This window comes from Hyaloscypha bicolor (assembly GCF_002865645.1).
Source record: "Hyaloscypha bicolor E unplaced genomic scaffold K444scaffold_118, whole genome shotgun sequence".
NCBI lineage: Eukaryota > Fungi > Ascomycota > Leotiomycetes > Helotiales > Hyaloscyphaceae > Hyaloscypha > Hyaloscypha bicolor.
The window spans coordinates 1,060,632-1,085,484 of record NW_020194620.1 but is presented as its reverse complement, the minus strand read 5'-3'; the positions used below and the strand labels follow the sequence as shown (position 1 = coordinate 1,085,484).

Here is a 24,853-nt window from a genome sequence, read left to right as displayed (position 1 = left end):
CTCGTGACGTCGTTGACTTCAGACTTGTCCCCTTACTTTAAGAGATTCTAAGTTTGGAGGACGCGGAAAGAACTCCTCTGTCAGATGTTCCCGGCGGAGGGCATCCGGAAGCATTGCGTTGATCGAAGAAACGATGGCATACGTTGAAGACTGGAAGTGTTCAATTACCTAACTTTAGGCGGTGCATCAAGGCGAAAATACTGCGGGACAGAGTGAGGACGGACAGAAGTATATTCCGCCAAGGTAGAACCCGGATCCGCTGCGATCTGCGAAGCTGCATAGGGAAGGCCAGCGGGCTAAGTCGAATCTCCCCGCTCATCCATCTTCAGTCCTTTAATACCATTGCCAGCTAGTATTAGGAGGCTCGTAAAGAGAGCGCTACCCACTCCAAGAATCCTATCTCGTCTTTAATGCTGCAAGGGTTCAGGAAAGGGAGTATTAGGGTAGAGTAAAGCCAAGGATACACAGGCTGGGAGCGAAGACCTTGAGAGTGAAGGCATACCGGAGATACACGGAAGATTGAAGAATGGTGGAGAATTATCCACTGGAGGATGAATGGAGATAATGATTGGGAGGAAAACTATTGTATGATATATCGTCAGAGAATACTAATAGAAGGCGGTTGTAAAGCAGCTTAAGAAGGAGGGTTTCGTCCCTTAAGTGGTTTCAATTGTACCTATACAGATAGGTCATATGGAGACAGTAAGGGCGAATTGCCTCTTGAATCAGGTACCAAGACATGGATAATTGCTCTACTTCCTAGATGTGCCGATTACCCCATGGCCGCTCAACTTTCGACTTCCCGCAAGTTTACATAGCCCCCTATCCTAACTCTCAGCTACCGTATGCCGCTCTCTCCTCTACTTCTAACCACATACAGGTATTCAAGATATCGTCATAATAGAATCTTAACAATCAAAATTTCACTTGCTTTAAAGGAGACAATAGGGTGAGAAGTCTGCTTGACTATGTAGCCTACAAGCTTCGCCAGCCCGACCCTTATCATCGGTGCATCTCAAATGCTTCATTCTTGGATATTGTGCTTTTGTTGTTCTTCATCAATCAGCCCACTTAAAACCTGCAAATCTATGCACCGCACTACATTCATTCATCAAGTTGTACATAATTGGCCGGGAAGAGACCTGATTTTCCTCGGAAATGACCAAACCACCAATCTTCATCCGGAAATTCCTGCAGAAGGTTAGCAGATAAACGGGGGATGTTACGACATATTTGGATGCTCACCAGCCCAGTTATAGTAGCCCCTTCATCAAAACTCAATTCGTTGTCCTCAGCAGCCTCATAGTCGTAGATCGCAGTGGCAGTAGGTCCCGAAGGTGCAGCTGGTACAGCAGCGGGTCTAGGAGCAGTAGGTGGTGCGGAAGGCTCGGAAATTTGAGCTGCTGGAGCTGGAGCTTCCTCCTCCTCTACTAGCTCGACATAATTGCTTGGAAAGAGACCACTCTCGCCCTTGGAATTTGTGCCCATCCACCAATCCTCGTCTACCATCTCAATATTCGTGACATAATCGCCTTCTGTGAGTTCCAGCTCGTTATCTTCAGCCTTCTCGTAGTCATATTGAATCAAAGCCCGCTTCCCACTGGCGTGAGATCCTTGATTTGCATTTGTAGCTGCATTGTGGCCGAAAGAGGCTTCAGCCACAGCGGTTCCTGCTCCTCGAGCGGGATCGTGACCGGCTGGCTCTTCAGTGAGCTCTTCCTCCTCAGGTACACCACGTCCTATCGACGATGGGAGAGCTGGTGGTGGGTTACGCTCTTCTGGTGCCTCCATCTCCGTATCTCTGCCTCGAGCAACTGGCATGGCAATTCGGACAGGGGAAGTGTCACGCTCTTCGGGAGTTGGACTGCGTTGAACGCGAGGTGGTGGTGGGATATTGGGTCCATCTTCGTCATCATCCGGACGAGGCCTTGAAGGTAGACCCGGCATGGGAACACCCCCAGTTGGTCGGCTTGATTGGTTGATAGGTGGTGGAGGCGGCGACGCATCTCCAGTGGTCGCTCTGGGAATACTGGGTGCGCCCATTGGTGCACCGCCCCTGAAACGATCTCTCAGGGCACCAATACCACCAGCTGGTGATGATGGGGCCTCCTCCTCTTCTCCTGTTCGCTGTTGACCAATACTGCCAGTAGCAGAGCGCCCGGTAGCATTCGTGGCAACAGGCGCCCAAGACTTTCCGCTGTATCCACTCTTCCACTCTCCGCCCCCACTCGTTTGACTCGCAATTGGCGATGTCGCACTGGGAGGAATATTGCCCGCTCCGCTATAACCTCTTTCGCGCGCCTTCTTCTCCGCCCAAATCTGAGCTGGGGTCTTTCCGCCTTCATCCGCAAATGTTCGACTCGCCGCACTAACTGGGGGTGAGGCGGCGGTGACAGGTGAGGATTGGAGACCGAAGATACCAGGAGTTGGTGCCTTTGTACCGGTAAAGCTTGCAGCACCCGATCCGAACTTATTAGCAACTTTAGGCTTTGGCAAGGAGGTAAGTCGTTCCGATTGGGAGAATGCAGCAGACCTTTCCGCAAGGGATTTGGATCTGGTCTCATCGCTGGTATTGCTTGCTGCAGAAGTTCCTGTGGCTGCTGGTGAGAGTTGTCGGGCTCCATCGTCACCTGGCTTCTGCGCTCTGGCTCGAATCGCTGCAATGTCCACCTTGCCAACCGGCTCATACGCGCCCTTGACTATTGTAGGTCTGTCATCTGTTGATTTTTGTGCCTGAGCACGAATCGCTGCAATATCAACTTTTCCAATGGGTTGATATCCACCTTTGACAACATCTCCTGTGTCGCTCTGTTCGTCTCTGCGGTTGCTAAACTTCAGTGGCTCGGGATTTTGCTTCGTTAATTCCGCCATGTTGACCTTGGTCGGCTTGTATGCAGGCGCAACCTTCTCGAGCTGTGATCTGACAACCGGAGGCGCGTCTGCGCCCCAACCATCCTCATCCACACTTGGATCGTTCTGTCTTGCCCGTGAACTCGCTAATGGATTGAAACCAGAGGCTGCTGTGGATCGTGTAGGGTTGAAAGCTGGCTTCGAGGCCACAGGAGGTGGAGGTCCAGAGGATGTTGAAAGAGCAGCGCTACCGGCCGAGTACTTCGCACCCGATGCATCTGCTACCTTCTGGACTATGCCCTCTGGGGTGAGGTCACGATCAGATCGAGCAGTAATTTGGACATGATAACCCTAGCTGAGAATTAGCTTCAGTAGCAAAGGTTTTCCACATAATTTAGGATGACGAACGTGGAGAATCTTAGAAACTGCAGCTAGATGGCTGGTAAAATACCCCTTCGTTCTCTCGGGCACACCTTCCCCACACTGCGAACCTGTCAGCTCTAGCACCAGTATCCGGCAACCTTGGGACTAACCCATCCAATCAAGACATATTTCGGCAGTGTAGTATTTGGATCCTTGACCTTTACAAAGGCAAACTGCACCCGTCCTTCTGAGAAATCTTCAATGAGATCAACAAGCTCCCCCTCTGAATGTTTCATAGATCGTTAGCAACCTGACTAAAAGGGGGGTTGCAAAGGTATGGATTTACCTCCAGTGCTCTGGACCTTCAGCACACTCTCCTTGCCCCCACTATCTTGCTGGAAGGCATTCACCAACGGCGCAGAGACGGAGAAGACTGCCCACTGTCCATAAGTCGGGGAGCTTGCCGCGGGGCCGGAGGGGGCTGCAGAGTTGACCACGCCCTGGTATGAGGATTTGATGGACGGGCCATTTGTCGAAGTGTTCAGCGAAGCCATACTGAGGCAGAGTTGTGAATGAATGAATGGGGAGGGCCGGGGAGGCAACGTGCAGGAAGCTTTGTAGTACAATCGCACCTGAAATGATTCGTGTCGGCGCTGGCCAGCCCTCGTCATCCTGTTTCCCAGGGCCTCGCTTAGCATTCTATTCGGGGCTAGGTTAAACAGCCGCAAATGGGGCTGTCTGGGCCACCGTACAGAACACTTTTGATTTCTGCGGCTGCAGACCAATGGATTTTGTGAGGCGAACAACCCTCAAAATTCCATACACAGCACGCGCATCCTACGCCCTGTCCCATCGCAAGGGAAAGTACATAAGCCCAGCAATCCACCCTCTCGAAAGCGTTCCTTCCCTTCTTTCCACTCGTCCCTCCTCTCACGCCCAGGCAGCGGCTCGTGTCTCTGCTCCACTCTCGTTGCGATCGTGCAGCTCTCTGTCGCTCGCCGCACCACTGATGTTCACCTGGACATGACGCAGTGTCCTTTTCTTCTGCAGATTGTCGAAGTGTCTCTGCCAGTCAGATAGTCGCACAATATCTCCCTTGGTTCGTTGTATTCTGGTCAAAGATCTCTATACAATTGACTCTTGATGCCTGCTTTTCTTGTTGTCTCATTTTCCTAGTTGGTGCCGAGGGGCTCAACCCCAGCGTCTCCGATCCCAAGACCCGAGGCCCTTTCCCTCATCCACTTCACAATGGAACCACCAGACAGCGACACATCTCCGGATGCAGATTCTTCATCAGCAGACTCTACTTCTGCTGACTCGTCTCCCACACAGGCACAGCCAAGCATCGGAGAAACCCTTGTCATGCCAGCCATGGAGGACGCTCCAGTAATTCATAACGACGACTCTGCATCAGATGTTTCCATGTCCACAGACTCCGAAGACGAAGATGACAGCGCTCCGAATACAATCTCCATATCTGCAACTCCAATCATGCAGGATCTGGCGCAACCAGCCATTTTGGACGTCGTAAAGCCGAACACGGAAGCCTCCAAGAAGCGGAAATACTCGGGCCTTACAGAAACATCCAATGGGGACATGCACAATGCCACACTTCATGAAATTCGAAAGCGGCTCAAGCCAGATGATAGCCTCCAATCTCATTGGACTTCAGAAGGACATTTGCGCAAGGACAAGTCTCTTTTGCCCCCAGAAATATGGCATCACATATTTACATTTTGCCCTCCAAGAGTTTTGGGTCTTGTGTTGCAAGTCAACAGAACTTTCAATGCCTATCTTGATCCTTCTTCCCCGGGCCATTCCCGTGAACCACTCTCAAGATCCGTTCTCCAGATCTTGACGCCAGAAACAATTTGGCGAGCTTCCAGACATCTACATTTGCAAGGCACGCCAGCTCCCTTGGCTGGGAAAACGGAATTGGACATGTGGAAGCTGGCCTGTGGCACCTTATGCCAGTTTTGTGGCAAGAAAAGACCGACGCATTCCACAGTCCCAATGGACCAATGGCATCCTGGACCAGGTGAGAACGGCGTCACTCCAGTCTGGTCGTTCGGGATCCGTGCCTGCGGCTCCTGTAACCAAGCCCGGTCAACCAAGGTGGGCAATTTGTTATCAGAATTTCATGCTCCGGCCACCTCTAATTTCAGTATAGGAAATCGATTTACTCCTGTCATCTGCTATCCCTTCCCCTCTGATGACAGCTCTGCCATTCATATTTCTCACCAATGAACTTCACGTCATCCCCGCGGCCACTCTCCAGAGCGGGCCACCAACTGGTATCCAGATTTCGAAACACTTCTTCAAGCCCCATATTGAGAAACTGAAGCAAGAATTCGATGATGTCAAGGCCATGGGCTCTGCTGCAGCAGAAGAATGGATGAAGGGTTTAGAAGGGCGAGGAAGAGAGCGACGGAACGATGCGGTGCGTTGGGAACGATGGGAAGTCAGTGGAGGTATCGCTCGAATGCGCAACCTGGAGACCAATGGTATTCGAAATCCTGAGAGGCAATCCAGCACCCACTCATTGCATGCAGCATCATTTCCCCCAGTAACAACAGCAAACGGACACATTTCACTTTATCAAGGTCACAACGGCACTCAACAGCCAAAGCCTTTCCAATCTACCCAACCAGCCCATCTATCTTTGCCACTTCCCGCAACTCTTAGTGGGTAACCCCCTCTGACCAATACCAATAGTCTACGGTGTTAATCGTAAAAACAATCTAGCCCCAAATCCTCCTCCTCGATTCGACTCCCCTTCTCAGAATGGGTTCTCGTCTTACCCTTCTCGCATGCAACCCAGACACGAGAGAACAAAGGAAGAAGTCGCGGAACTAAAGGCAACAAGACGAGCAGAGATTGAGAGAAGGTGCATGCTCCTAAACCCTCCTATAACAGCTGGTGTTCTAGCACACATGGCTTCATTCCAAGCTGCCATTCAAATCATCCAACCTCTAGATGATGGCGCCTGGGAAGTACTGAAGCCAAGACTACTATCACAGCGGGAAGAAGCTGAACAGCGAGAAAATGACCGCATTGCTCAGACCCGAGTGGTTCAGGAGCGTTTCGATGAGCGTCGCTTCCAAGACATGCAAGCCAAGTCGGATTCCAAAGACCTTGTGGATAGGGAATGGGATGACATCCAGGCCCCTTTGCGTGCCCGGATTGGTGGGTATGCTGACGAAATTATCCGTGACGGCTGGAACAACGGCGAAAAGGTATCCCATGATACTGCTCCATTGTTTGCCTCGGAGGTCTTGATCTACGTCCGGAAGAGATTCTATGCAGAAGTAGCCAAGGATGAGGCGGCGGTTCGCGCCACGGGCCGGGAACCGGAATTGGATCCTCCAAATGGTCCATACACCCGGAAACTCATATTGGAGAACATGAAATGGGTTTTCGACACCAAAATCAAGCCACATACGGAACCCTACCGTAAGGAACTATTTCTTTGCAATGCTTGTGAGTATCCCTCCAAGTACTACGGATTCGAAGGCGTCATCCAGCACTATGCCGCGAAGCACACCACTGCTTTGAGTGTTGGGAGCGTAGTTGTTCATTGGAAATCGGAATGGCCAGAATACCCTCCATTCCATCCCGACCCAAACAATATCAACGTCGCCCCGTATTATGCAGCTGCACCGAATGCCGGCACTCCATACGTTGGTGCGGGTCCTTCCATGCAGCAGAATTATGGTTATGGTGGGTATCAGTCAGCACCAGTTTCTGCACCGATGTCAGGTCCCAATCCGCATGTCTATCAGGAAAGCCCAGGGCCGTATTATGGTCATCCCCAATTTGGTGAACCATATTCTGGCCATCAGAATGGTCCCTACGCGCCTCCGCCAACATACCCGGATAATTCTCAGGGATATCAAACTCCGCAGTATTCTGTTGCACCTCCACCAGCTCCTCTCCAAAGTTATAACGACCCATCCCAGGACTACTCCCAACAAAGCTTTGGTGGCCAGTATCAGCCAATGGGTCCAAATATGTACACATCTCCCCATACGGGCACATTGTATTCAACCACAGTTCCGGACGTACCAGCCCAACAACCGAGTTACCCGCCGCCAACAGCCCAGTATGGACAACCCTACAGCCAACAGCCTGCCTATCCGCTAAATAACTTTGCCCCAGGACCACTACCTCCGCAGAAGACCGAAGAGTACATGACCCAGCTTCAAGAAATAGCCCGGAACGCCCGCGAGGTTTGGACTACCATTGGGAATTTAAAGGATGTTCCAGGAGCACTGAAGGTTTACACTATTATTTACCACCTATTGCAGAGATTCCGTGCCACTTTCCAAGAAGATCCACCTCTGGCGATGATTGTTGATGGTCTGTCCAACAACAAAGACATGCGGCCTGTTCGGAATATTAATGGTCTCTTATGCAAGGCTTGTTCATTAGGTATGGCAGGATCGTCATCCGCTACACAAAAGAAGCGCTTTTCTTTTCCTCAGCTTGTCAGCCATTTCCTTTCGGTCCATGAACAAGGGATCTCTCAGAATACCCAAGGCAATATTCCGGACTGGACCAAAGATATGGTTGAGCTTCCAGATATGTCGGATTTGAGGTTAACATCCTCTTCCCCTGGAATGGATGAGAACAAACTCAGCCTCTTCACCGAAGCACTCCCGGAGCTGTTCGCTGTTCCTCCCCCTAACAAGGGCGATATGCACAATGGATCGGTCCAGCATTATGAAAACATTGCCGACCGAACTGAGTTCCAAGATCTCGCCCCATCTGTGGATAACCATGAGAAGTATTACACCACAGTTGATAGTGGGCGACCATCAGAAACCGGCAGTGTGACTTATGATAGCGGAGAATATGATCCTCGACATCCGGGGGACCTTCCGATGGAACCTCGTCAACAGTACAAAGCACCGCGGCGGAACCGCCATCCTAGGCAACATGAGCGAAGGGCAATGGATCAGCCGTCCTATAGATACGACCCACAGGACGAAGAACCACCGCAAGGGGTTTATGATGATCTACCAGACCGCTCATACATCGAACAGAGGCCACTCTCACAACCTCCTCGAGCTCTTCCACATGCCGCCGACTATGAGCGTGTCATCGTCCGTGATGAGCCGCCGCTCTACATGGACAGACCACTTCGCTTCCGAGATTCAGGGGAAATTGAATATCGCGTCAAACGTGAGCCACATGTCTTGGCCTATGATGAACCCGACCCAGTTCCTTTGGCAAAGGACTATCGACTTGCAAATTCATATGCATATCAATCCAATAGACAGGACATGCGTGTAATTCCACGCGACCCACAATCCAGGTCCGACCGTCTGCAGCCAGCAGAGGATGCCACGGCTCAGCAGAATCGCATTTTCGAAGTTGTGGCACAGATCTCTCAGCAAGCACAGCAGGCTCGAGAGCGCCAGCCAAACAAAGAAGAACCAACTGAGGCTGGTTCTGAAGATGGCGAAGTCCGAGCCGATCCCAGATCGAAGCCTGAGAATGGTCATACGGATCCATCCGACGAAGCCAGCCATGCCGCTGAGCGGTTTTTGAACGAGTTCCATCCTGGCGAGAATGAGGATGAGGCCACAAAGAAGAGAGAAGATGCAGAGCGTCGCAGAGATGATGGACTAAGGATAAAGTGGGAGTCTGAACGGGGTAAGAGGCACTTGTACCAAGCACCGGCAGAGCCCCTGCGACGCATCCGTGACGAGTACGATGAAGATCACCGGATACTCCCTAGTGGCGGACGGCTCGTCAATCCTGGCATGGAGGAATTGGGACACGATGGGTATATTGTCCGTGAACGGATTCCAGCGCTACGGCAGCCACGAGTCCAAGCGTACGAAGACCGATATATCAGTGGCATTCCGGAGCAGGCGATGCCGCGAGAGCGATCACCCGAATTGGTTGATCGTCGATACAAGTTGAATAATGTTGTCTATCGCGATGAGCGACAAGGTAGCCATGGCACTCACCGAACACCAAGCAGATATGCTCGGTACGAGAGTGTCCGACTCGAGAACGACCGCGCGCGTTCAAGGTCACCAGTATACGTTAAGGTGGGCGCCCAGCCAGCACAGTATCGAGAGCGCAGTCCAGCTGCTCCCGTCTTGCGCCAAGAGCCCAGCTATCGCACCCGGACGCCTCCACCAGCTGCCGAAGAGCTTGCTTATGAGAGAGCTCCTCGTCAGGAATATTACCGCGTCTACGCTGATGAGCCTCGACCCCGCGAGCCTCAGTACGCCGAGGCGTTCGAATACGTCCGAGTATCCGACCCGCAAGGCGATTACATGATTCGGAGACCAGTTCGTCGAGAGCCTGAGCCTGTCTATGCCACTTACGAAGAGGACGCCTATACTCGACAACCAGTCTACGAGAGCCGAGCGCCCGCCTCGCGACCAGAGGCTACCTTCTACGAAGAATACGATCCTCGCCACCCCGAGCCTCCTCTTCAAGCGCCAGTTCGTCAGGTCAGGTATCAGTAGATGGTCAAGAAGGGGTCTTCATCCAGAAAAGTGCTTTATTATTTTCCCTTCCCTGTATATTATTCGATGTAACCTTCGTTCATCGCTGCTTCTCCTCCATCTCATTGCATGTCACTCCCGCTCCTCCTCTACCTGTTCTAACTTCCTTTGGCTAGCGTGCACCTTGTCCTCGTTTGTACAATCAAACTCATTGTACAGTGTATACTTGCGAAGTTGCGGAATCTTCTACTTGTACAGATTCATTTCATTCCATCGCCAAGAGGGATTGCAGAAGCAATCTGCCTCTCGTTTCCGGGAGTTACTTAATGAGTGGTTGGGGAGTTTTTGCATGACCAAAGTACCCTAGAAGGTCAGGGCAAAATTTCGTTATATCGATGTCTTTTGCTGGCGGTTTACAGATGTATCATAGTGCGAAACAAAAAATACTACATACCATTTCAATTCTGAAGTATGTGTCTGTGAATGAATGTAAATGACGCTGTCAGTACACTCTGTGACTTTTATCATTCGGCCAGCGTGTCCAAAGTACTCGGCATTCTCGGGACAGTCACTATCAAGTGAATCTTCTCCTTGATGTAGCAGCTTCTTCAGAACATTCAAAATCGACGAAACTCTTGGATGTACTAGCCTTTTCGGAACATTAAGCGCAAATGACCTGGTCAGTCGTTCCTGCAGCTTTGTAGGTACCTGTTAGCTCACTTATACTCAGAACACATCGAACCTCTCAAGCACTAACTGGAAGTGATTCCAGAGAATGATTTGCCAGAAGGGACTTACTATAAGAGATTTGTCATGATGGCGTCAAGTCATAGCACCTTCATCGAACCTCCTCGAACTTGCCCTTAGGCTCAAGATGAGGAAGGATCTAAGATATTGTAAACTCAATGTGCCTTGATTGTTGAAGGCAAACTATAATGCAATGACCTTGGCACGCCAAAAATTAACCTTCTGATTTTTTACACTCTGAGGTGAAGGAAATGACTTCAAGTTTAGTCATCTTGATTGTCATCTATGGTTCAAAGGGGGCTATTATTGCCGAGACGGGCCTCAGTCGCGACCTATTCTAAATACAACTTGCCAAGCTGCGTTTCGCAGGCTGCGAACCGCAGCATTCAAGAGGTGATTTGAAAGCTTCAGGCTGGAGGGAGGCCGTCGGAGTTTAGATAGCTAGTGTAGTCAAATAGCTCATCGTGATCGGAACTATTCGCACCTTCTCCGAATGACGATGGCAAGCTGGGAAAGAAACTCGGCGGTTTGGGGAAGGAGTGAGTGAAGGATGGAAGAAGCGAAGGTGAGCAAGTTAAGGAAGGAGGAATAGGTGACTACTTTTCGCAGAGAACCACGAAACCATCAATGACCTGATCCATAACTGGTGGTTGGATATTTGAAGGTTGGAAAGAAATCAAGTGAATCATGCTGCAGTCCGGACCCCGATGATTTTGAAATCGTGGCCCTTGCTGCTTGTTCATGACTGGGAAAGGTCGAGATCACATCGGACTCGGGGAGGCACTTGTCATTGCATTCAAAGTCGTCATGGACCAAAATTGACATACCTTCTCAGCCACTGTCGAAGCAGAATGTAGGAAATTCATCGCATTATATGACCAGACTACTAAGCCACCGAAACTTTCAAAGGCAAGAATGTCAGAATGTCAGGTTGCAGTATTGAGGCCGTAAAGGAGAAAACCCGTCGAACGCACTCTATTCCACATATCGCACATCGCATCCATCTCCCCTTCACCTTCCCGTCAGTTCATATCCCACCGCCGCTGTCCATGTTTTCGTCGCGATCGCACACATTGGAGTTGATACAGGCGTTGGTTTTTGAGTCGTTTAGCAGCAGCCCTCGGCGCATTCTGGTGTTGCTGTTAGCAATTGAAGCGTTTCAGGAAAGGAGAGATCAATCAATCATACCGGCACAATCGGCGCAGGCTTCGCATCCCTCTTCGATGACACAGCAGCAGCACAATACAGCGAGACAGCTACCGAGGCAACCTTTACCACCGCTCTTCCTTTGGTTTATTTCTGAATTTTGTGGTTGTTGAGTGTTCATCTGTGGGCATCGAGGTCAGTCGCTGGGATTTAGACTCGGAGTTCATTGATTGGAGTATTCACGCACATTTGGCTGTTGCGAGGGAGCACCATATAGTTGGGGAGCTCCATATTGCTGGGGAGCTCCATATTGCTGGGGACCTCCATATTGCTGGGGAGCTCCATATTGCTGGTTGTTGTCAGCATCTCCATGAGAATACTGTATCATCATGAGCTCACCTGCTGGCCATAGGCTTGAGGAGGATATTGCTGAGGATTTTGCGGGGAAGGATAATGCTGAGGTGGTGGTCCTCCGCCGTAGTATTGTTGGTTAGACATCGTGTAGATCTGGCGATGTTGTGGCTGTCAGATGTGCTCGGTTTCGGATGGGTTTGTTGAAGGGACGCGAAGGGATTGTGGCGTCAGAGAGACTGACCAGATGCAAGCGTTTCAAGGAGGCGAGGAGGGGATCTGGTGAGTGCGATGACCCTTGCGTTCAGGTGTGGTGATGATTCACAGGTAATGGAGAGACAGTGAATGTCAAATCAAAGGAAAAGGAGTTTGAAGTGTGCGTGATGCGAGCGAGCGATGTGCCAAGCTATTTGAAGCTGAACGGTAGGGAAGGGGCTGGGCTGTGAGAGGAGGGGGTTCAGCCGAAGGCCTGCGTGGAACGGTGCTTTCTAGTGGCCCGACGTCCACTCCAGTCTTCGACCACGAATCGCTACGCCACAAGTTCACAGTTCACAGTCCACAGCCACAGTCCACAGCCACAGTCCACAGTCCACACTCTACAACGTACTGTAACACACTCATTCTGGACTGCCATGCCATTCTTATTGAACATGTGCCGCCCAGAAGATCGCTGGCCATGATTAATGCCTTCGTTTCGTCATGGGCTGCGCAATGGATACTCGCAACGATGTCTCCTCTCTCATCATTCAACCCCGAGGCGGAGACACCTCAGCATTCGCAAATGTGGCGGCTGCACAGCCCTGTCCCGTTCAGCCCAAACAGTTTCATTCGGATCCCTCGGCCATCATCGCTTGACAACGCTTTCAAGGGCATCTCGTGGCCGCGAGTCAGAAAGCTTGCTTCATCCAGCCCGCCTGCAAGAGGAGCTTGGCCAACGGCCACCAACCATTGGTTTAAGTCTTGCTCCTGGTGAACCCAGACCTGAGGTTTGGTGGCTCAAAAAGACTCGGCGTCGAGCCATGGCATCGGCTGCAGTCCCCAGTGTTGTGGGGAAACCAAGATCTTACCCGGATCTCACAAAGCTTGTGATGATCCCGTCGAGATTCGAGCTTGGAGATGCAAGTAGTGAGCGCACGGGTCTTCATGAAAAGGGATTTCAAGGGAGGGACCTGTTTGTTCGGACTGTCTAGTTGTCGAAGCTGGCAGAGGGGGCTCTCAGGCTTGCCATAGCACAGCATAGATAATTTCAAAAAGTTGCTCCAATGATATGGACCTGCTTTGATGCTTGAGCTGGTTCTTGTATTTCACCAGCGTTGGTCAATCACGTGACCCAAGCTGACGCGATCGGCGCTAGTAGGATCTGATAACGACATGGAGGGAAACGAAAGTTGACATCTCCTATCAGCAACAACAACCACGCCCTCTCCACCACTTCTTCCTACTTCTACTCTGAGACCCAACTCCTCTCTTGACTTCTCCTTGGTCTTATCTGGCATTAGGAAATTTCCGCCAAGTTCTAAACCGAATCACAGCATCGAACTACCCCGCCACGACCACTCCTCGAAGTCTCAATAAGTAATCCCCAAACCACAAGGCGAAAAATCCTCTTTAAGAGGACTCGCCCCTCTGTTCACGGCTTTTTCACGCCCTCGCATTCGACCATAATCTACACTGTACTTGATCACCTTCAACATGTCAATACTCACCGAGCTCAAGTCCGAGGAGGATTGGAACAAACACAGCGCCTCTCTCCCTTCAACAACACTCCAGATCATTTACTTCAAGGCGGAATGGGCGGCACCGGTAAGCTCTGCCTCAGATGTCGTGTACTTTGCAACCGGCTCCTTTGTCAGCTTTCTAAGATCTGTGATACTAATTACAGAACAGTGCAAGCAAATGACCACAGTTCTGCAGACACTTGCTTCCTCGTACCCTGCCACCGATCCTCTATCAACATCATGGATTTGCATGGATGCCGAAGAAGTCATCGATGTCAGCGACAACTTCAATGTTACAGCAGTTCCCTTCCTTGTCTTAAGACGGGGCGATCGGGTCCTTGAAACTGTCAGCGGAAGTGACGCCACGAAGGTTCGGACAGCCATAGAAAAGCACGCGAAATCCTCTGGTACTGGAGCAGTCAACGGGGCATCAATTACCACGTCCGCCAGTGCAACAGGAGCAAACAACTTGAGCACATATGCACCTACCCCTCAAGATCCAGTTACGGCACCAGAGCTCTCGTCAAGTGAGGTGAAGGAAGATAAGGAGGCACTGCATAAGAGACTGTCGTCATTGGTCAAAGCTGCACCGGTTATGCTTTTCATGAAGGGGACACCAAGTGCCCCGCAATGCGGTTTCTCGAGACAGTTGGTTGCACTTCTGCGGGAGAATTCTGTAAAATATGGATTCTTCAATATTCTTGCAGATGATGAGGTCAGACAGGGTTTGAAGGAATATGCAGATTGGCCTACTTTCCCACAACTCTGGGTCGAGGGTGAGCTTGTTGGCGGCTTGGATATTGTAAGTCTCACCGCGAGATACTTAAAGAGACAGCGACACTGACCCTTTTTAGGTCAAGGAAGAGATTTCGAATGATCCAGAGTTTCTTAAGCCATTTAGTGTCGCAAAGACTCCTTCTGCGCCAGTCCCTGGAACAGCATAGAGAATGATGATCTTTATATCCACACTCCTGAATCAAACAGCTACTGCAAGGCGGTGTGACTAGACACAACCCGCGATACTGCCCCTGTGCCAGAACACTTGGACGGTGACCTCGGTTTCGATTGCCTCCTGAATTGTTCTAGGCAAACGGGCCGCATCTTTCCTCATAACACAGGAGACCTGCTGGGAACAGCGTAATATGCAAGTATTGCTAGGGGCTGAAGCTTGAGGCATAACTTTTGTGAGGACTCACCGAACAATAGTTTATCATGACGTGCAGACAACTGTCTTATGGTGGTCAGAAAAGGGGCAATTATTGACAAGTTCCCAAATCAAGTCGAACACTTAAACGATGTACTCCCTCGCATTTCCATATACTCAAAGCCTACTACCTTCGAATGTCCACAGAAGTTCTGGAATACTTAAGTCCTCTCTCTAAGAGTGTATCCGACTCAACTGGAGACATTGAGGACAAGCGGATCCCACTTCCGAACCGTCGCGAGGCTATTTCAGGAGACCATTGGGAAGCCACCAATACACTACTTTCCGAATTTTGATCCATCTTTTTGTCGTCGCAAGCTGCGCAATAACTTCCGCGGTCCTTTCATCATCTTGCCCAAATTCTTGGATCATAGCCTCTACACATATCTCCTGCATAAGCATTGCCTTTTTAAATGAAGCACAAAAAAAGTAGTCCTGCGCTAGCCGCGCTTGACAGCCCAGAGTTCGAAAATCTTTGTCTCCGAACTGTTGGCTCACCTGGTCGAGGTGCGCTTTTCTACGGCCGAGAACTCTCTTCCTCAAAAGAGGGTTTCTCCACCGTCGGGCTACATAGTCCATCAATATTGCATCCTGGGAGATTTTGGTAGGATGGCTGGTTCCAAAACTGTCTCTTATCGAATTTACACATTTTTCCTGCCAATCGCAAGCCTTTTCGAGATCGTTCAAGTCTTGGTAGTTCCGCGCCAAATATTGCATCGCCAGGGAAGTCCTCGAGGACGCCATACCGTAGACTTTTTGGGTTCCAAGCACCGCTTTCGTGGACCAAGTCAATGCCTCCTTTGGTCTTTTGAGACCAGAGAGTGCTTCTCCCATCACAATATAGATGCTCAAAATGTCGGGAACTTCGTCTTTGAAGCAATCTCCAAATCTCTCCATTACTTCCTTGCAAAGATTGAGCGAAGTGCGATACCCCCCGACACGGTTGTAGATCGCTCCAAGGCAGGCTACTGTTTGAAGAATAAAGGAGTAGTGAGTACTCTCAGGATATTCCTTCATCAAAGGCTCTAGCGTTTCGATAGACTCTCGGAATCGGTGTAAACCTCCCAGATCCACTCCAACTAAATACCTGAGATAGAGGCAACATTCATCTTGTGGATGCAAGATGCTCTCTTTCAACTTGAGATCCGCTTGGACGATCCTCAGTGCCTTGAATTACTCAATCATCAGCCATGTTTGCAAAAACAGAGTCGAGTGATACACTCCTCGAATCCTCAATTCCGAATTTCGCTAGAGCGCAAAGTGTTAAGGACGGTGTTGACTGACCTTCTGATACTGCCCGCCTTCGATGTAGGCCGTATGGAATTTCAATCCTGCTCTGTGCTCTTCTCCTAGATCGTCTGGAACAGAGGCAACACATTGCCCATTGTTATGTTCGAGTAAAGAATCTATATGTGGTAACAACAGCTGTCTCTGTCGCTCATCGGCAGGAAGGTCGGTGACTGACATCGACAAAGTCGTCATTGTGGTCTTCCATGTATCACCGCGTTCTGATACTATCATTCGCTCCCTCGACCACAAATGCACCAGCGGGTGCATAGAGATCAAGCCTGAATGGCTCGTCGTGATGAGCGAGAATGCAAGCAGAAGTTTCATAGCCTTGCCCCATAAGAGACCGTCCCATTCTTCAGGCATAAGTCTTGCCAACAAACTGTCTTTGAAACCCGGGACATCCGTACGATACAGCGAGTTTTCTATTGCACTCTTGAAGATATCCTTCCGAATGCCATCGAAATGCATAAATGAAAACATCCTCAGAAGCTCCAAACCAAGCCTCGCATGTTGGTCGGCTATTTTTTTAATCTTTTCGATCGAAATTTCCCAAGTCGTGAAGACGGAGTACTGGTAGAACTCGATACCCGAAACGGGTCTCCCCGATTCCAAAACTTCTCTTTTCTGTTTCGAATATAAATCGCAAAATTCATCAAGGCTGCATATTCCTTGACGGATTACGGCCCCTGCCTGAATAATTGCAAGCGCAAGACCTCCCAGGTCGTTGACAATTCGCTCAGCAACTTTTCTTACATTCTCGCCTGGCAGGTCCTTTATTGCAGCCGTTTTGAGAAGTAGAGCCACAGCATCCTCAAGGCAGAGCTTGTCAACACAGTGCGAACCTGCGTTCCCACTTCCAGTTCCATACCTTTGCAGGTCGCGATCTCGAGTCGTGATAAGTATTGCGCCCCGTTCCTGAGATGGGAAGAATTTCGAAACGTCCAAGTCTCGATTATCTACGTTGTCTAGAATCAGGAGCCAGTGCTTTTTCCGGGAAAGCCATGCTTTGACCGATTCAACGCTCTCTTTTTGTTTGCAAGCACGTGCGAGATTCGCAAACCCTTCCTTTGCTGTCTCTTCACTGCTCGCATCGATCCAGAAAATACCCCAGAAGCTGTCAAGCACGTCAGTTTAAGTCTATAACTTGAAAGAATTCTCGAGGGGACAAGTGGGCAGGACTTCTGATTTCCAAATTGGCAGAAGAACCTCTCTCTTCATATGTCCCCTTTCATGACGCAACACATACTCTCCAACGTCCCAAGTCTAGATCGAACAGTGACAACTTACTCCTCTCGATTATCCTCGGCAAACTTCAAGGAAACCTGCGTCTTTCCCGACCCTCCCAGCCCATATAACACAAATATTTGTTGGGATTTTGAAGTGCGGTAAGAGAGCAAGGAGTCATTCAACTGCTCACGTATGTCGTTCCTGCCAGTGAAGTGCAAACTGGCGGAATGAGGAACGACATAGAACTCATGCGTGGCCTTGACTTCACATCCCTGTCGTATCCGCTTGATCTTCTGGACAACAGCCTTGTAAGTCTTGTCTTTCGGTGTTGCAAATCGACACATGTCCGTATGTGTTGCGCCGACGGGAATCTGTTCTTCGTAGGTAGGTACTTCGCTGGGAGGTGTCAATAGTGCTGAAGTCTTTTCTACAATCTGTTGTACATTTCAGCTCTAGTCTCTCTCTATACCTCAAATATGAGAAGCTCACCAGGCCCCTTAACCCTTTCATTGTCCTTGTTTCATAGAAGCTCGCAATCTCATATGGCCTCCGTTCGTGATGCGTCTTCCAGTCATCATCAAGTTGCTTCAACACGGGACTTCCCGTTCTCAAGGACTCCAGTAGCTCGGCATTTGGTTTGTTGGCGAGTATGAGGAGGTTACGAGTTATCGTCGTGGCATAATTGGCGGTACTGCTTCCTTGGTGAGGGGTACCGAAAAATATGACGCCAAGGGTGCTGTTGTAGATCTGCTTATATAGAATTTCTTGCTCTGCTATTACGAGTGCCTGTCCCTCGTTGTCAGAATGTACGGATGATCACTATACTTCGAGAATACCTGTTTAATCACCAACCCGCCTAATGAATGCCCGATGAAAATCAGAGAACGTTTGGCTTCCTGGGCTCAACAATTAGCCTCCAGCCAAGCCTTGAATACCAACACACTGTCTTCAAAAAATATTCAAAGTCTTTGGTACACTCCAAGAGCAACGCATCCTGCAGAACACAGAACCTTAACTTACAAAACTCTTATCCCTTTTTTCCAGCAGCGCCCCCAACAACCCCCTCGCATGATCCCTAATCCCCGCAACCGAGTTATCAAACGCAGCAGTGGCATTATACCCAAAAGCCATCACTCTCGCTGCTTGCAGATCCTTGGGGAGAAAGTCCCGAAGCCATAACTTCTTCGATTTAGGTTCCGTCCATGTCTTGAGCTGGTTTCCGTTCAGGCCATGAATGGCTATGATACTATCAAGTACAACAAAGTCAGTAAGAAGTCTGGGGAAAGGAGAGACTTGATGGGAAAGCGGGCGAAATGTCAAAGTTCTTACTCGAGAGAGAGGCTGGCGTTGAGATCGCGGTCTGATTCGTCTTCTGGGGAGAAAGTCACGATTTCCATTTGTGTGTTTATATCGCGCAATATCAAAACTTCTCAGCACCAAATTTAGTGTTACAGTTTTCAAAGAGTCGAGAAATGGAAGAAGAAAGTGTGTTAAAGGATTTATTGCCATTCTTGAACGCTGGTGGTCATGGGAGCGCGCGCGTGCAGCCTGCTGCTGCGCAAGCCCCAAACACCAACATATCCCTGGCCGTTGCTGCATACGACCCGACCCGAACCTTTCAATCCAAGCAAACGTGCTGCCATAAAATGTTCTATCTAATTTTGTTGCCTTAGAGGCTCGATACAGTGGCTTTACATATTGCTAGTATGTTCTTTGGAAGAGCGCTCGCAGCTTTCTTCGAGCAAGGTTTGAACTGATGGAGAATTCATGGCAAAATGGAGAGCTTGACTTGGTGGCGATGATTGAAGGCTGATGGCTGATTTCAAGGCTGGGGGTGTGGCGGTTACAGCAAGGATATCGCTGGAGATGCCTACGTTGTGTAACCTCGACCTCGACCTCGCCACAGGCGACTCCGCGAGGCTCTCTGTACAAGCTAGGCATCCAGAATGTGGTCTCGACTCTCGAAGCATTGGAAGAGGCGGGAAACTGCACGGACAAAAAAAATGAAAAGCAGAGCACAGTCATCTTAGGTGGGTTAGTGCGAGCCGGAAGGCTCACCGTCGACAGTGATGTTGTCAGAAGAGTGCAGTTGTACATGATACAGGTGCCTTTGAAAAATTAACAGAAACTGGCTGGCCATCTTGCGAGCAACTTTTCTTACTTTGAAAGAAGTACCGAAGGTGGTGAATATTGGCGAACCTCCGTCAGGACGATGATTATTGTTGAGAATCTGCAGGTCTAAAGAGTAGTCAATCCGGGCAGAGATGTTCAGGAACGCTGCGATGAAGACCAAGGAAAGGACGAGGCTGAGGCCAATGCGTTTGCAGGTAAAAATACGAAGAAGACGTATTGGAGAGGTTGAGGTAAGATAGAGAATGCGTCTTGAATGTTGAACGTGGTGATGTTGCACAGCTGGATGTACGATTGCACTCATCAGCGAGGTTGAGTTTGAGTTTCGGGGATGACCGCGCTACTGTGGTAGCCTATAAACCTTTTCTCAACTTCGTCTCTTCTCGGCGGGCGATCTTACTCAGTATAACAAAGTTTTTCTCTCGCATCGACTTGATTGTGGTGTTGTTCAGTGAGATGCTTTTCATTTCCTCAGCCATCGGGCTCCTTGTTCACAGCTGGGCGGAATCTATCTCCTTTCCAGGGTCTGTATGGATGGATAGCAACCAGCGTTGTATTTCCACGCCACGATGCTTGGACCATCATTCTTTCTAGGCTTCTGATAAGCCGAATAAAAGTCATCCTGCATGCAGCATGCATCCTTCTCCATCATTGAAGGCATGCCTAATCCGGATGCATTCTGCAAGCGTTCAGCCTCAATCCTTCGATGGTGAGTTGGACGTCTATCTGATTTGTATCATCGTACCTCTCATGCTTTTGCGATTTCAAATCTCGATTTCTACCCCTGTCTTCCCCTATATTTTCAGCAATTGTGCTGTATCGCCTCAGTTGAGGTTGGTCAACGGCCCCTATCATGTCAGACGCCTAGTCGAAACGTGGTGCCATCACAACTATCTTTACCCCACCTTCATCATGCTCACAACCACCTTTGACACGATCGTTACCGAAATGTCTTTCTTCCACGTTGACTATTAGGGCGGCTATGGTAAAAGTTACGGCGGATCATGTTATCCCAGCTCTGCTTCAGCCGCGACGTTCGGCACCACCACCTCGGAGTCTGCGTTCGCCAATTACTACTACTCTCCTGCCTTCATCTGCCCAGCTGGATGGACAACTGCGAGGTCGCTAAGCCTGTCCACTTCTGATGGGTTCACAACAACTTCTGGCGTTTCGACGTATCTATGCTGCCCGAGGTAAGTCTTCATCCTTGGACACCAGACAGCTAGGTCTACATGTGTCCATCTCGGTATTGACCATATCAGAGGGTTGGCGTGGAGTTATGCAGTACACGTGCCGTATCACCAATGTGTTGTGACCTCCCCATTTGATACTCTCAACAACGTCACCATCACGGACGCAAAGCTATCTAGCGGTTCCTTATCAGTCACCGTTATTACGGGTGCTGTGGGATCTTGTGATGGCATCCCAATTCAATACAGTCAAGCGAGTTCGCAAGTTTCCAGCGTGCTATTCGACCACCACATCCTCATCCCAATCCCAGACGTCAAGCACTTCGAAAGCATCGTCAAGTATTCACGGACAGACTGGAGTTTCTTCGGGAAATTCGGATTCAGCAGGTTCAGAACGCCTCTCTCCCGGAGCCAAAGTAGGTATAACCAATGCCGCAGTCCTCGCCGCCTTCGCCATCTTCCTATTCATCCGACGACATAGAAAGGAGCAAGCTACCCAACCCTAGCCCGGCTAGCACCAAGAGATAGGTACAATAGAAGTCGATGGGAAAAGGATTGTTATATTAGAATTCTCTACCTCGGTAAATAGGCACGAGCTCCCGTCCTCTTATCATCAGAACCAAGAAATAGAATCGCATGATTACGGTGGTAGGCATGAGTAGAGCCATGAACTATATGCTGCCGTTCCTGGTGGTTTTGGTTTTTGTGGCCCTCGCCCTCCTGCTGGTCCGATAGCGCCAGTGGCGCTGAATTCGGAGGCGCTTGTAAGGCGGAAGGCTGTAGCGACAGAGACTGGAAATGATGATGACCCCGAGCTGGAGCGGACGGAAGTTGATATCAAGGCGTTAAGAGTCCAGAAAGAGCAGAGGCTGCAAGATTTGGAGAGGAGAGAGAGGGAGTTGAGCAAGGTTATTGCGGAGAAGTCTGGGTCGAACATGAGTGGGAATCTTGGTCAATCAGAAATGAGTTTGCAGTAAAAAAACATGCTGACAATATTAGAGGGAACGAATATCCAGGCCAGGGAATTCACAAGCCCCATTCTGTACCATAGTCTCTAATAGTAGGACATGGCAGGATTTTCAATGTCCCAAAAAGATTAGGGTTATTGAGTGTGATGTGGAACAAGGCCTTTTCTTCTCACGACTGTCTCTCATATTATAAGGTGAGTTGGCAAGAGTTAGCTCAAGGTTCAAGGGATAAGCGATATGAGGTAAAGGGCTGCGCCTGTATTTATTTGTATCAAGTGACAAATCTCGGAAACAGGTGGCTCCCCTCAAATATCTAAAGTTTGATGCCAACGTTCAAATATATATTCTGAATTATATACTAGAATTAAACTTTTATAGCTCTTGATGATGCGGACTAGAATTTACTCATTAAGCCAGATCATTGCTCTCAGTAACTCATCTCATGCGACGTCTAGAAGGTGTAAGGGATGACAGGAGGGTTGTTTCCATCAGGAACCTCAAGCTGGCCATGATAATAGTTCTTGTCCTGTTGGCTCTCCCATTGTGCCTTGATGGCTGGCAGGGTGGTACGGCCATTGCGACGACTGTGGCAGTCAGGCACTGGCTGTGGTGCCCATTTATTGTGGGTATTGAAGATTCCAGCGTACGAGCTGTTGAAGTAACGGTGTGCAAGGTCAGGGGTAGTAGACCATTTGCGGATTCTGTCACCAGTATATTTGCCAACGTTGGCGAAAACGTTCGCACCAACATCCCAGCGGCCTAAGGTGTACAAGTCCCTGCCAAAAGTTAGTCTACTGTTGGGATGATTGTTGGAGCACGTACCAGTTTGCTTCAACGGTTGAGATTTCCGAGTAATGGTTGTAGTAGTTGTCATCCGTCGTTCCCTCGAGTTCTGCGGGAACTGCATCACCGAGAAGGACGCTGAACACTCTGTTTTGGAGGGAATAGGTCTCTAAACGCCGAATTCGTATCAGTATTCTTGAAGGATTGAGTTTGGGTGACAGTACCATTTTCGTCGAAGGTAATGAGAACCATTGTGTTCTGCATGAAGTTCTTGTCATCCAAGAGCGGGCCCAAGAAGTTCCGGAGCCATTCGCCAGCCACGGTCACTGAGGTATCGTGACCATCCGAGGTCATGTTGGGCGTGATGAACATCCATTGCGGAAGTTTGTTGTCCTTGAGATCCTTGAAGAACATTGTGGTGTTTTTGACTTGAGCGGCACGCTGTGGGGTGTTGGCAACAGAGTTGTAGAGGATTGCGGGACTAACCGGTTGTCAGTCTAAACATCGAAAGCGGTCACGTTGAAGTTGAAATACGCACTTGTGCTTTCGAACGTAATCATTAGCACCATTCTGCTGATTGACCCAAGCGAACCCTTGGAAGCCCGAATAAGGTTGATCCTCTTGATAAAGCCCCCAGCTGATTCCCTTGTCCTCGAGCAGGTCGACGACAGTAGATACATTTTGGGGAACCGCGTTGAAAGCATCACCGTCTAAACCGAAGTAGTCCCTAGTTTTGTCAGTAATCAAATCAAGGATATACAGTGATCAGAAGACTTACCCTCCTACGGCCGCCATGTAGTTTGGCTCGGAAGGATGCGTGGCGCAAACAAGGCTAGAGAGCGTGATGCCCTTCTTTGCAAAGAATTGAAAGTTCGCTGAATTCCAATTAATTATCTTTAGAAAAGAGAGAGCAAATGGAACAATGCTTACGGTCAGCTTGAGCGGTCTCAAAATCGGTATTCTCAAACCAGATAGAGACATATCGGTCAAACCTAGTTAACGGGGGAGTTAGCAATATCTCGATGAGGTTGTCTCTGGAGAAAAGTGTGAAACAGACAGAAATAAGGAAAGGATTGCTCCCCCCCAACACCTACACTTTGCCCTTGACATTGCTAGTTGGGCTTAGGGTGAGTGCTGTGGCTTGAGCCGCATACACATCAGCTACATCGGTGGCTGTGGGGGAGGCTGGATTTTATCAGATTTGTTTCACGTTTGAGACTGGGGTTGATCTGTTTGAGACTTACCTGCTCTCTTGTTCGGGGCAGCCAATGCAACAGCTGACGCCACAGAGGCAACAGCGAAAGCGGAAGTGAAACGCATGTTGTTGACTTGAGAAAGCGTGTTCCGCCGAGGCTGGGGAGAATGGTCAAAGTCAAGGGGGATCGACAAAGGACCCGTACCTTATTTATACCTTCAGGGACGGAAGCTAGGTCCCTGAGTTATGGTACTGGGTTGAAGACTAGGAGGAACTGCCAAGGGTTCTGGGAACAGAACAAGGCTTTTGACAGCTTGCCAAGCCGTCTTGGGAAGGCGGCTCGGTCATACCGTACCGTGAGGGGTGAAGCTGAGGATGCGAGGTCACGTCGTTGGAGGAGCACAGTAGAAAGGCAGAAACGGGTCTGGTCATTGGGTCTTCCGGGAAAGGGCCAGGTCACAGCACGCCGGAATTATTTTCCCGGGCCAAGTGGGGAGAGAATGGTAAGGTAGGACCTTCTACAAGGGATAGAGATCCGAGATATCCGTCGCCTTTTTCTCTCGGCCATAGGTTAAAGGCACGAGGTGAGGGTTGTGATGCATAATTATTCCACCTCATTCTTCACTTGCAGCGTCTCTTGCCTTTCGGGCATGGGGGAAGGGGGGAGGGCGGAGGGGGGGGGGGGGGGGGGCTGACTTACAGTAATTACTTTCGAGGTAAGCGGCAGGTAATTAACATGCAGGGGACGGGGAAGACTGAAGACTGTGGGGGCTCGGCTCTTTGCACTGGCAAAGGCAGGTGAGTTGAGTGATTGGCATCGTGCTGGCGATGATTGGCCGAGAGCGGTTTGTCGTCATGCAGGTCACATTTCGTTGTCGTCGATCAAGACTCAAGGGGCAGCAAGATCTCACTCAAGCTTCTCTAGCGCCACGGGCGTGGTGGCGCAGGCAAGCTTTGGCGAGGCCCGAAGCGTGCTAGTCGCCAGGAACGTGTGGCAGAGGAGGCTGATGATTGGGAGACAGCGGAGATGCGAACAACCTGGTCTGAAGGTCGTACCACCAGTACCGTACAGCATCACCCGCGTGCAAAAAGTCCAACGCTGAAGTTGAAGGCCTGCATTTGCCTCGGACAGTTTAGCCCAAGCAGGCACCGGCCGCCCTGTCTGTCGACGACTTCTGGAAGGCTGGAAGAGACCCTGCAAGTTGCAGCCTTTGAGCTCCCCGG

At 49.9% G+C, this 24,853-nt stretch overlaps 11 protein-coding genes across 11 annotated transcripts; 4 read left to right on the top strand and 7 right to left on the bottom strand.

Moving 5' to 3' along the window:
• Positions 1–646: 646 nt before the first annotated feature.
• Positions 647–3,845, bottom strand: K444DRAFT_594790 (uncharacterized protein). The gene is made up of 5 exons (XM_024878372.1): positions 3,560–3,845; positions 3,384–3,496; positions 3,259–3,333; positions 1,246–3,201; positions 647–1,191 (listed from the first exon to the last, which is right to left on the bottom strand). The coding sequence occupies exons 1-5, from the start codon at positions 3,765–3,767 to the stop codon at positions 1,105–1,107; spliced, it is 2,439 nt and encodes an 812-aa protein (XP_024733255.1). The 5' UTR covers positions 3,768–3,845; the 3' UTR covers positions 647–1,104.
• Positions 3,846–4,030: 185 nt separating this feature from the next.
• On the top strand, positions 4,031–10,134 carry K444DRAFT_616168 (uncharacterized protein). Its single transcript, XM_024880872.1, has 4 exons — positions 4,031–5,328; positions 5,384–5,717; positions 5,766–5,897; positions 5,959–10,134. The coding sequence occupies exons 1-4, from the start codon at positions 4,462–4,464 to the stop codon at positions 9,699–9,701; spliced, it is 5,076 nt and encodes a 1,691-aa protein (XP_024733254.1). The 5' UTR covers positions 4,031–4,461; the 3' UTR covers positions 9,702–10,134.
• A 1,156-nt stretch (positions 10,135–11,290) lies between these two features.
• K444DRAFT_616167 (uncharacterized protein) lies at positions 11,291–12,338 on the bottom strand. Its single transcript, XM_024880871.1, has 4 exons — positions 11,973–12,338; positions 11,821–11,922; positions 11,616–11,754; positions 11,291–11,557 (listed from the first exon to the last, which is right to left on the bottom strand). The coding sequence occupies exons 1-4, from the start codon at positions 12,069–12,071 to the stop codon at positions 11,535–11,537; spliced, it is 363 nt and encodes a 120-aa protein (XP_024733253.1). The 5' UTR covers positions 12,072–12,338; the 3' UTR covers positions 11,291–11,534.
• A 240-nt stretch (positions 12,339–12,578) lies between these two features.
• K444DRAFT_616165 (uncharacterized protein) lies at positions 12,579–13,212 on the top strand. The gene has a single exon (XM_024880870.1). It carries the CDS (start codon positions 12,608–12,610, stop codon positions 13,112–13,114), a length of 507 nt encoding a protein of 168 aa, XP_024733252.1. The 5' UTR covers positions 12,579–12,607; the 3' UTR covers positions 13,115–13,212.
• Positions 13,213–13,518: 306 nt separating this feature from the next.
• On the top strand, positions 13,519–14,838 carry K444DRAFT_60398 (monothiol glutaredoxin-like protein-3). The gene is made up of 3 exons (XM_024878791.1): positions 13,519–13,727; positions 13,812–14,444; positions 14,497–14,838. Exons 1-3 carry the CDS (start codon positions 13,617–13,619, stop codon positions 14,584–14,586), a joined length of 834 nt encoding a protein of 277 aa, XP_024733251.1. The 5' UTR covers positions 13,519–13,616; the 3' UTR covers positions 14,587–14,838.
• Positions 14,789–16,102, bottom strand: K444DRAFT_60431 (uncharacterized protein). The gene has a single exon (XM_024878804.1). It carries the CDS (start codon positions 15,861–15,863, stop codon positions 15,090–15,092), a length of 774 nt encoding a protein of 257 aa, XP_024733250.1. The 5' UTR covers positions 15,864–16,102; the 3' UTR covers positions 14,789–15,089.
• Positions 16,103–16,691: 589 nt separating this feature from the next.
• On the bottom strand, positions 16,692–18,903 carry K444DRAFT_616161 (uncharacterized protein; the record flags this gene model as incomplete). The annotated part of the gene is made up of 6 exons (XM_024880869.1): positions 18,693–18,903; positions 18,384–18,609; positions 18,200–18,259; positions 17,853–18,149; positions 17,424–17,797; positions 16,692–17,250 (listed from the first exon to the last, which is right to left on the bottom strand). Coding segments are annotated over exons 1-6 (1,313 nt in total), but the record flags the coding sequence as incomplete, so codon positions are not given.
• A 489-nt stretch (positions 18,904–19,392) lies between these two features.
• Positions 19,393–19,822, bottom strand: K444DRAFT_616159 (uncharacterized protein). Its single transcript, XM_024880868.1, has one exon. It carries the CDS (start codon positions 19,795–19,797, stop codon positions 19,399–19,401), a length of 399 nt encoding a protein of 132 aa, XP_024733248.1. The 5' UTR covers positions 19,798–19,822; the 3' UTR covers positions 19,393–19,398.
• An 833-nt stretch (positions 19,823–20,655) lies between these two features.
• On the top strand, positions 20,656–21,256 carry K444DRAFT_60136 (uncharacterized protein). The gene is made up of 2 exons (XM_024878674.1): positions 20,656–20,686; positions 20,756–21,256. Exon 2 carries the CDS (start codon positions 20,911–20,913, stop codon positions 21,187–21,189), a length of 279 nt encoding a protein of 92 aa, XP_024733247.1. The 5' UTR covers positions 20,656–20,686; positions 20,756–20,910; the 3' UTR covers positions 21,190–21,256.
• K444DRAFT_60133 (uncharacterized protein) lies at positions 21,245–21,772 on the bottom strand. The gene has a single exon (XM_024878673.1). The coding sequence runs from the start codon at positions 21,618–21,620 to the stop codon at positions 21,324–21,326; it is 297 nt and encodes a 98-aa protein (XP_024733246.1). The 5' UTR covers positions 21,621–21,772; the 3' UTR covers positions 21,245–21,323.
• Positions 21,773–22,102: 330 nt separating this feature from the next.
• On the bottom strand, positions 22,103–23,754 carry K444DRAFT_645090 (acid phosphatase; the record flags this gene model as incomplete). Its single annotated transcript, XM_024885046.1, has 8 exons — positions 22,103–22,427; positions 22,474–22,603; positions 22,659–22,915; positions 22,973–23,161; positions 23,213–23,309; positions 23,365–23,426; positions 23,529–23,619; positions 23,679–23,754. 8 exons carry the CDS (start codon positions 23,752–23,754, stop codon positions 22,103–22,105), a joined length of 1,227 nt encoding a protein of 408 aa, XP_024733245.1.
• Between the last annotated feature and the right edge of the window lie 1,099 nt (positions 23,755–24,853).

What these genes read in the sequence shown, in the direction of transcription:
- K444DRAFT_60133 (XM_024878673.1), bottom strand. Translation starts at nt 21,620, where the DNA reads ATGTTCGACCCAGACTTCTCCGCAATAACCTTGCTCAACTCCCTCTCT.
- K444DRAFT_594790 (XM_024878372.1), bottom strand. Translation starts at nt 3,767, where the DNA reads ATGGCTTCGCTGAACACTTCGACAAATGGCCCGTCCATCAAATCCTCA. An exon ending in GAAGGTCCAGAGCACTGGAG is followed by an intron (nt 3,497 to 3,559) that starts GTAAATCCATAC and finishes TGAAACATTCAG; the next exon opens with AGGGGGAGCTTGTTGATCTC. An exon ending in CAGTTTCTAAGATTCTCCAC is followed by an intron (nt 3,202 to 3,258) that starts GTTCGTCATCCT and finishes ATTCTCAGCTAG; the next exon opens with GGTTATCATGTCCAAATTAC.
- K444DRAFT_616159 (XM_024880868.1), bottom strand. Translation starts at nt 19,797, where the DNA reads ATGAGTGCAATCGTACATCCAGCTGTGCAACATCACCACGTTCAACAT.
- K444DRAFT_616168 (XM_024880872.1), top strand. Translation starts at nt 4,462, where the DNA reads ATGGAACCACCAGACAGCGACACATCTCCGGATGCAGATTCTTCATCA. An exon ending in GCGCAACCTGGAGACCAATG is followed by an intron (nt 5,718 to 5,765) that starts GTATTCGAAATC and finishes CATTGCATGCAG; the next exon opens with CATCATTTCCCCCAGTAACA. An exon ending in GCCACTTCCCGCAACTCTTA is followed by an intron (nt 5,898 to 5,958) that starts GTGGGTAACCCC and finishes AAAACAATCTAG; the next exon opens with CCCCAAATCCTCCTCCTCGA.
- K444DRAFT_60398 (XM_024878791.1), top strand. Translation starts at nt 13,617, where the DNA reads ATGTCAATACTCACCGAGCTCAAGTCCGAGGAGGATTGGAACAAACAC. An exon ending in AGGCGGAATGGGCGGCACCG is followed by an intron (nt 13,728 to 13,811) that starts GTAAGCTCTGCC and finishes ATTACAGAACAG; the next exon opens with TGCAAGCAAATGACCACAGT. An exon ending in TTGTTGGCGGCTTGGATATT is followed by an intron (nt 14,445 to 14,496) that starts GTAAGTCTCACC and finishes GACCCTTTTTAG; the next exon opens with GTCAAGGAAGAGATTTCGAA.
- K444DRAFT_60136 (XM_024878674.1), top strand. Translation starts at nt 20,911, where the DNA reads ATGGCATCCCAATTCAATACAGTCAAGCGAGTTCGCAAGTTTCCAGCG.
- K444DRAFT_616167 (XM_024880871.1), bottom strand. Translation starts at nt 12,071, where the DNA reads ATGTCTAACCAACAATACTACGGCGGAGGACCACCACCTCAGCATTAT. An exon ending in CTCAAGCCTATGGCCAGCAG is followed by an intron (nt 11,923 to 11,972) that starts GTGAGCTCATGA and finishes GACAACAACCAG; the next exon opens with CAATATGGAGCTCCCCAGCA. An exon ending in CTCCCTCGCAACAGCCAAAT is followed by an intron (nt 11,755 to 11,820) that starts GTGCGTGAATAC and finishes CGATGCCCACAG; the next exon opens with ATGAACACTCAACAACCACA.
- K444DRAFT_616165 (XM_024880870.1), top strand. Translation starts at nt 12,608, where the DNA reads ATGCCTTCGTTTCGTCATGGGCTGCGCAATGGATACTCGCAACGATGT.
- K444DRAFT_60431 (XM_024878804.1), bottom strand. Translation starts at nt 15,863, where the DNA reads ATGAAGGAATATCCTGAGAGTACTCACTACTCCTTTATTCTTCAAACA.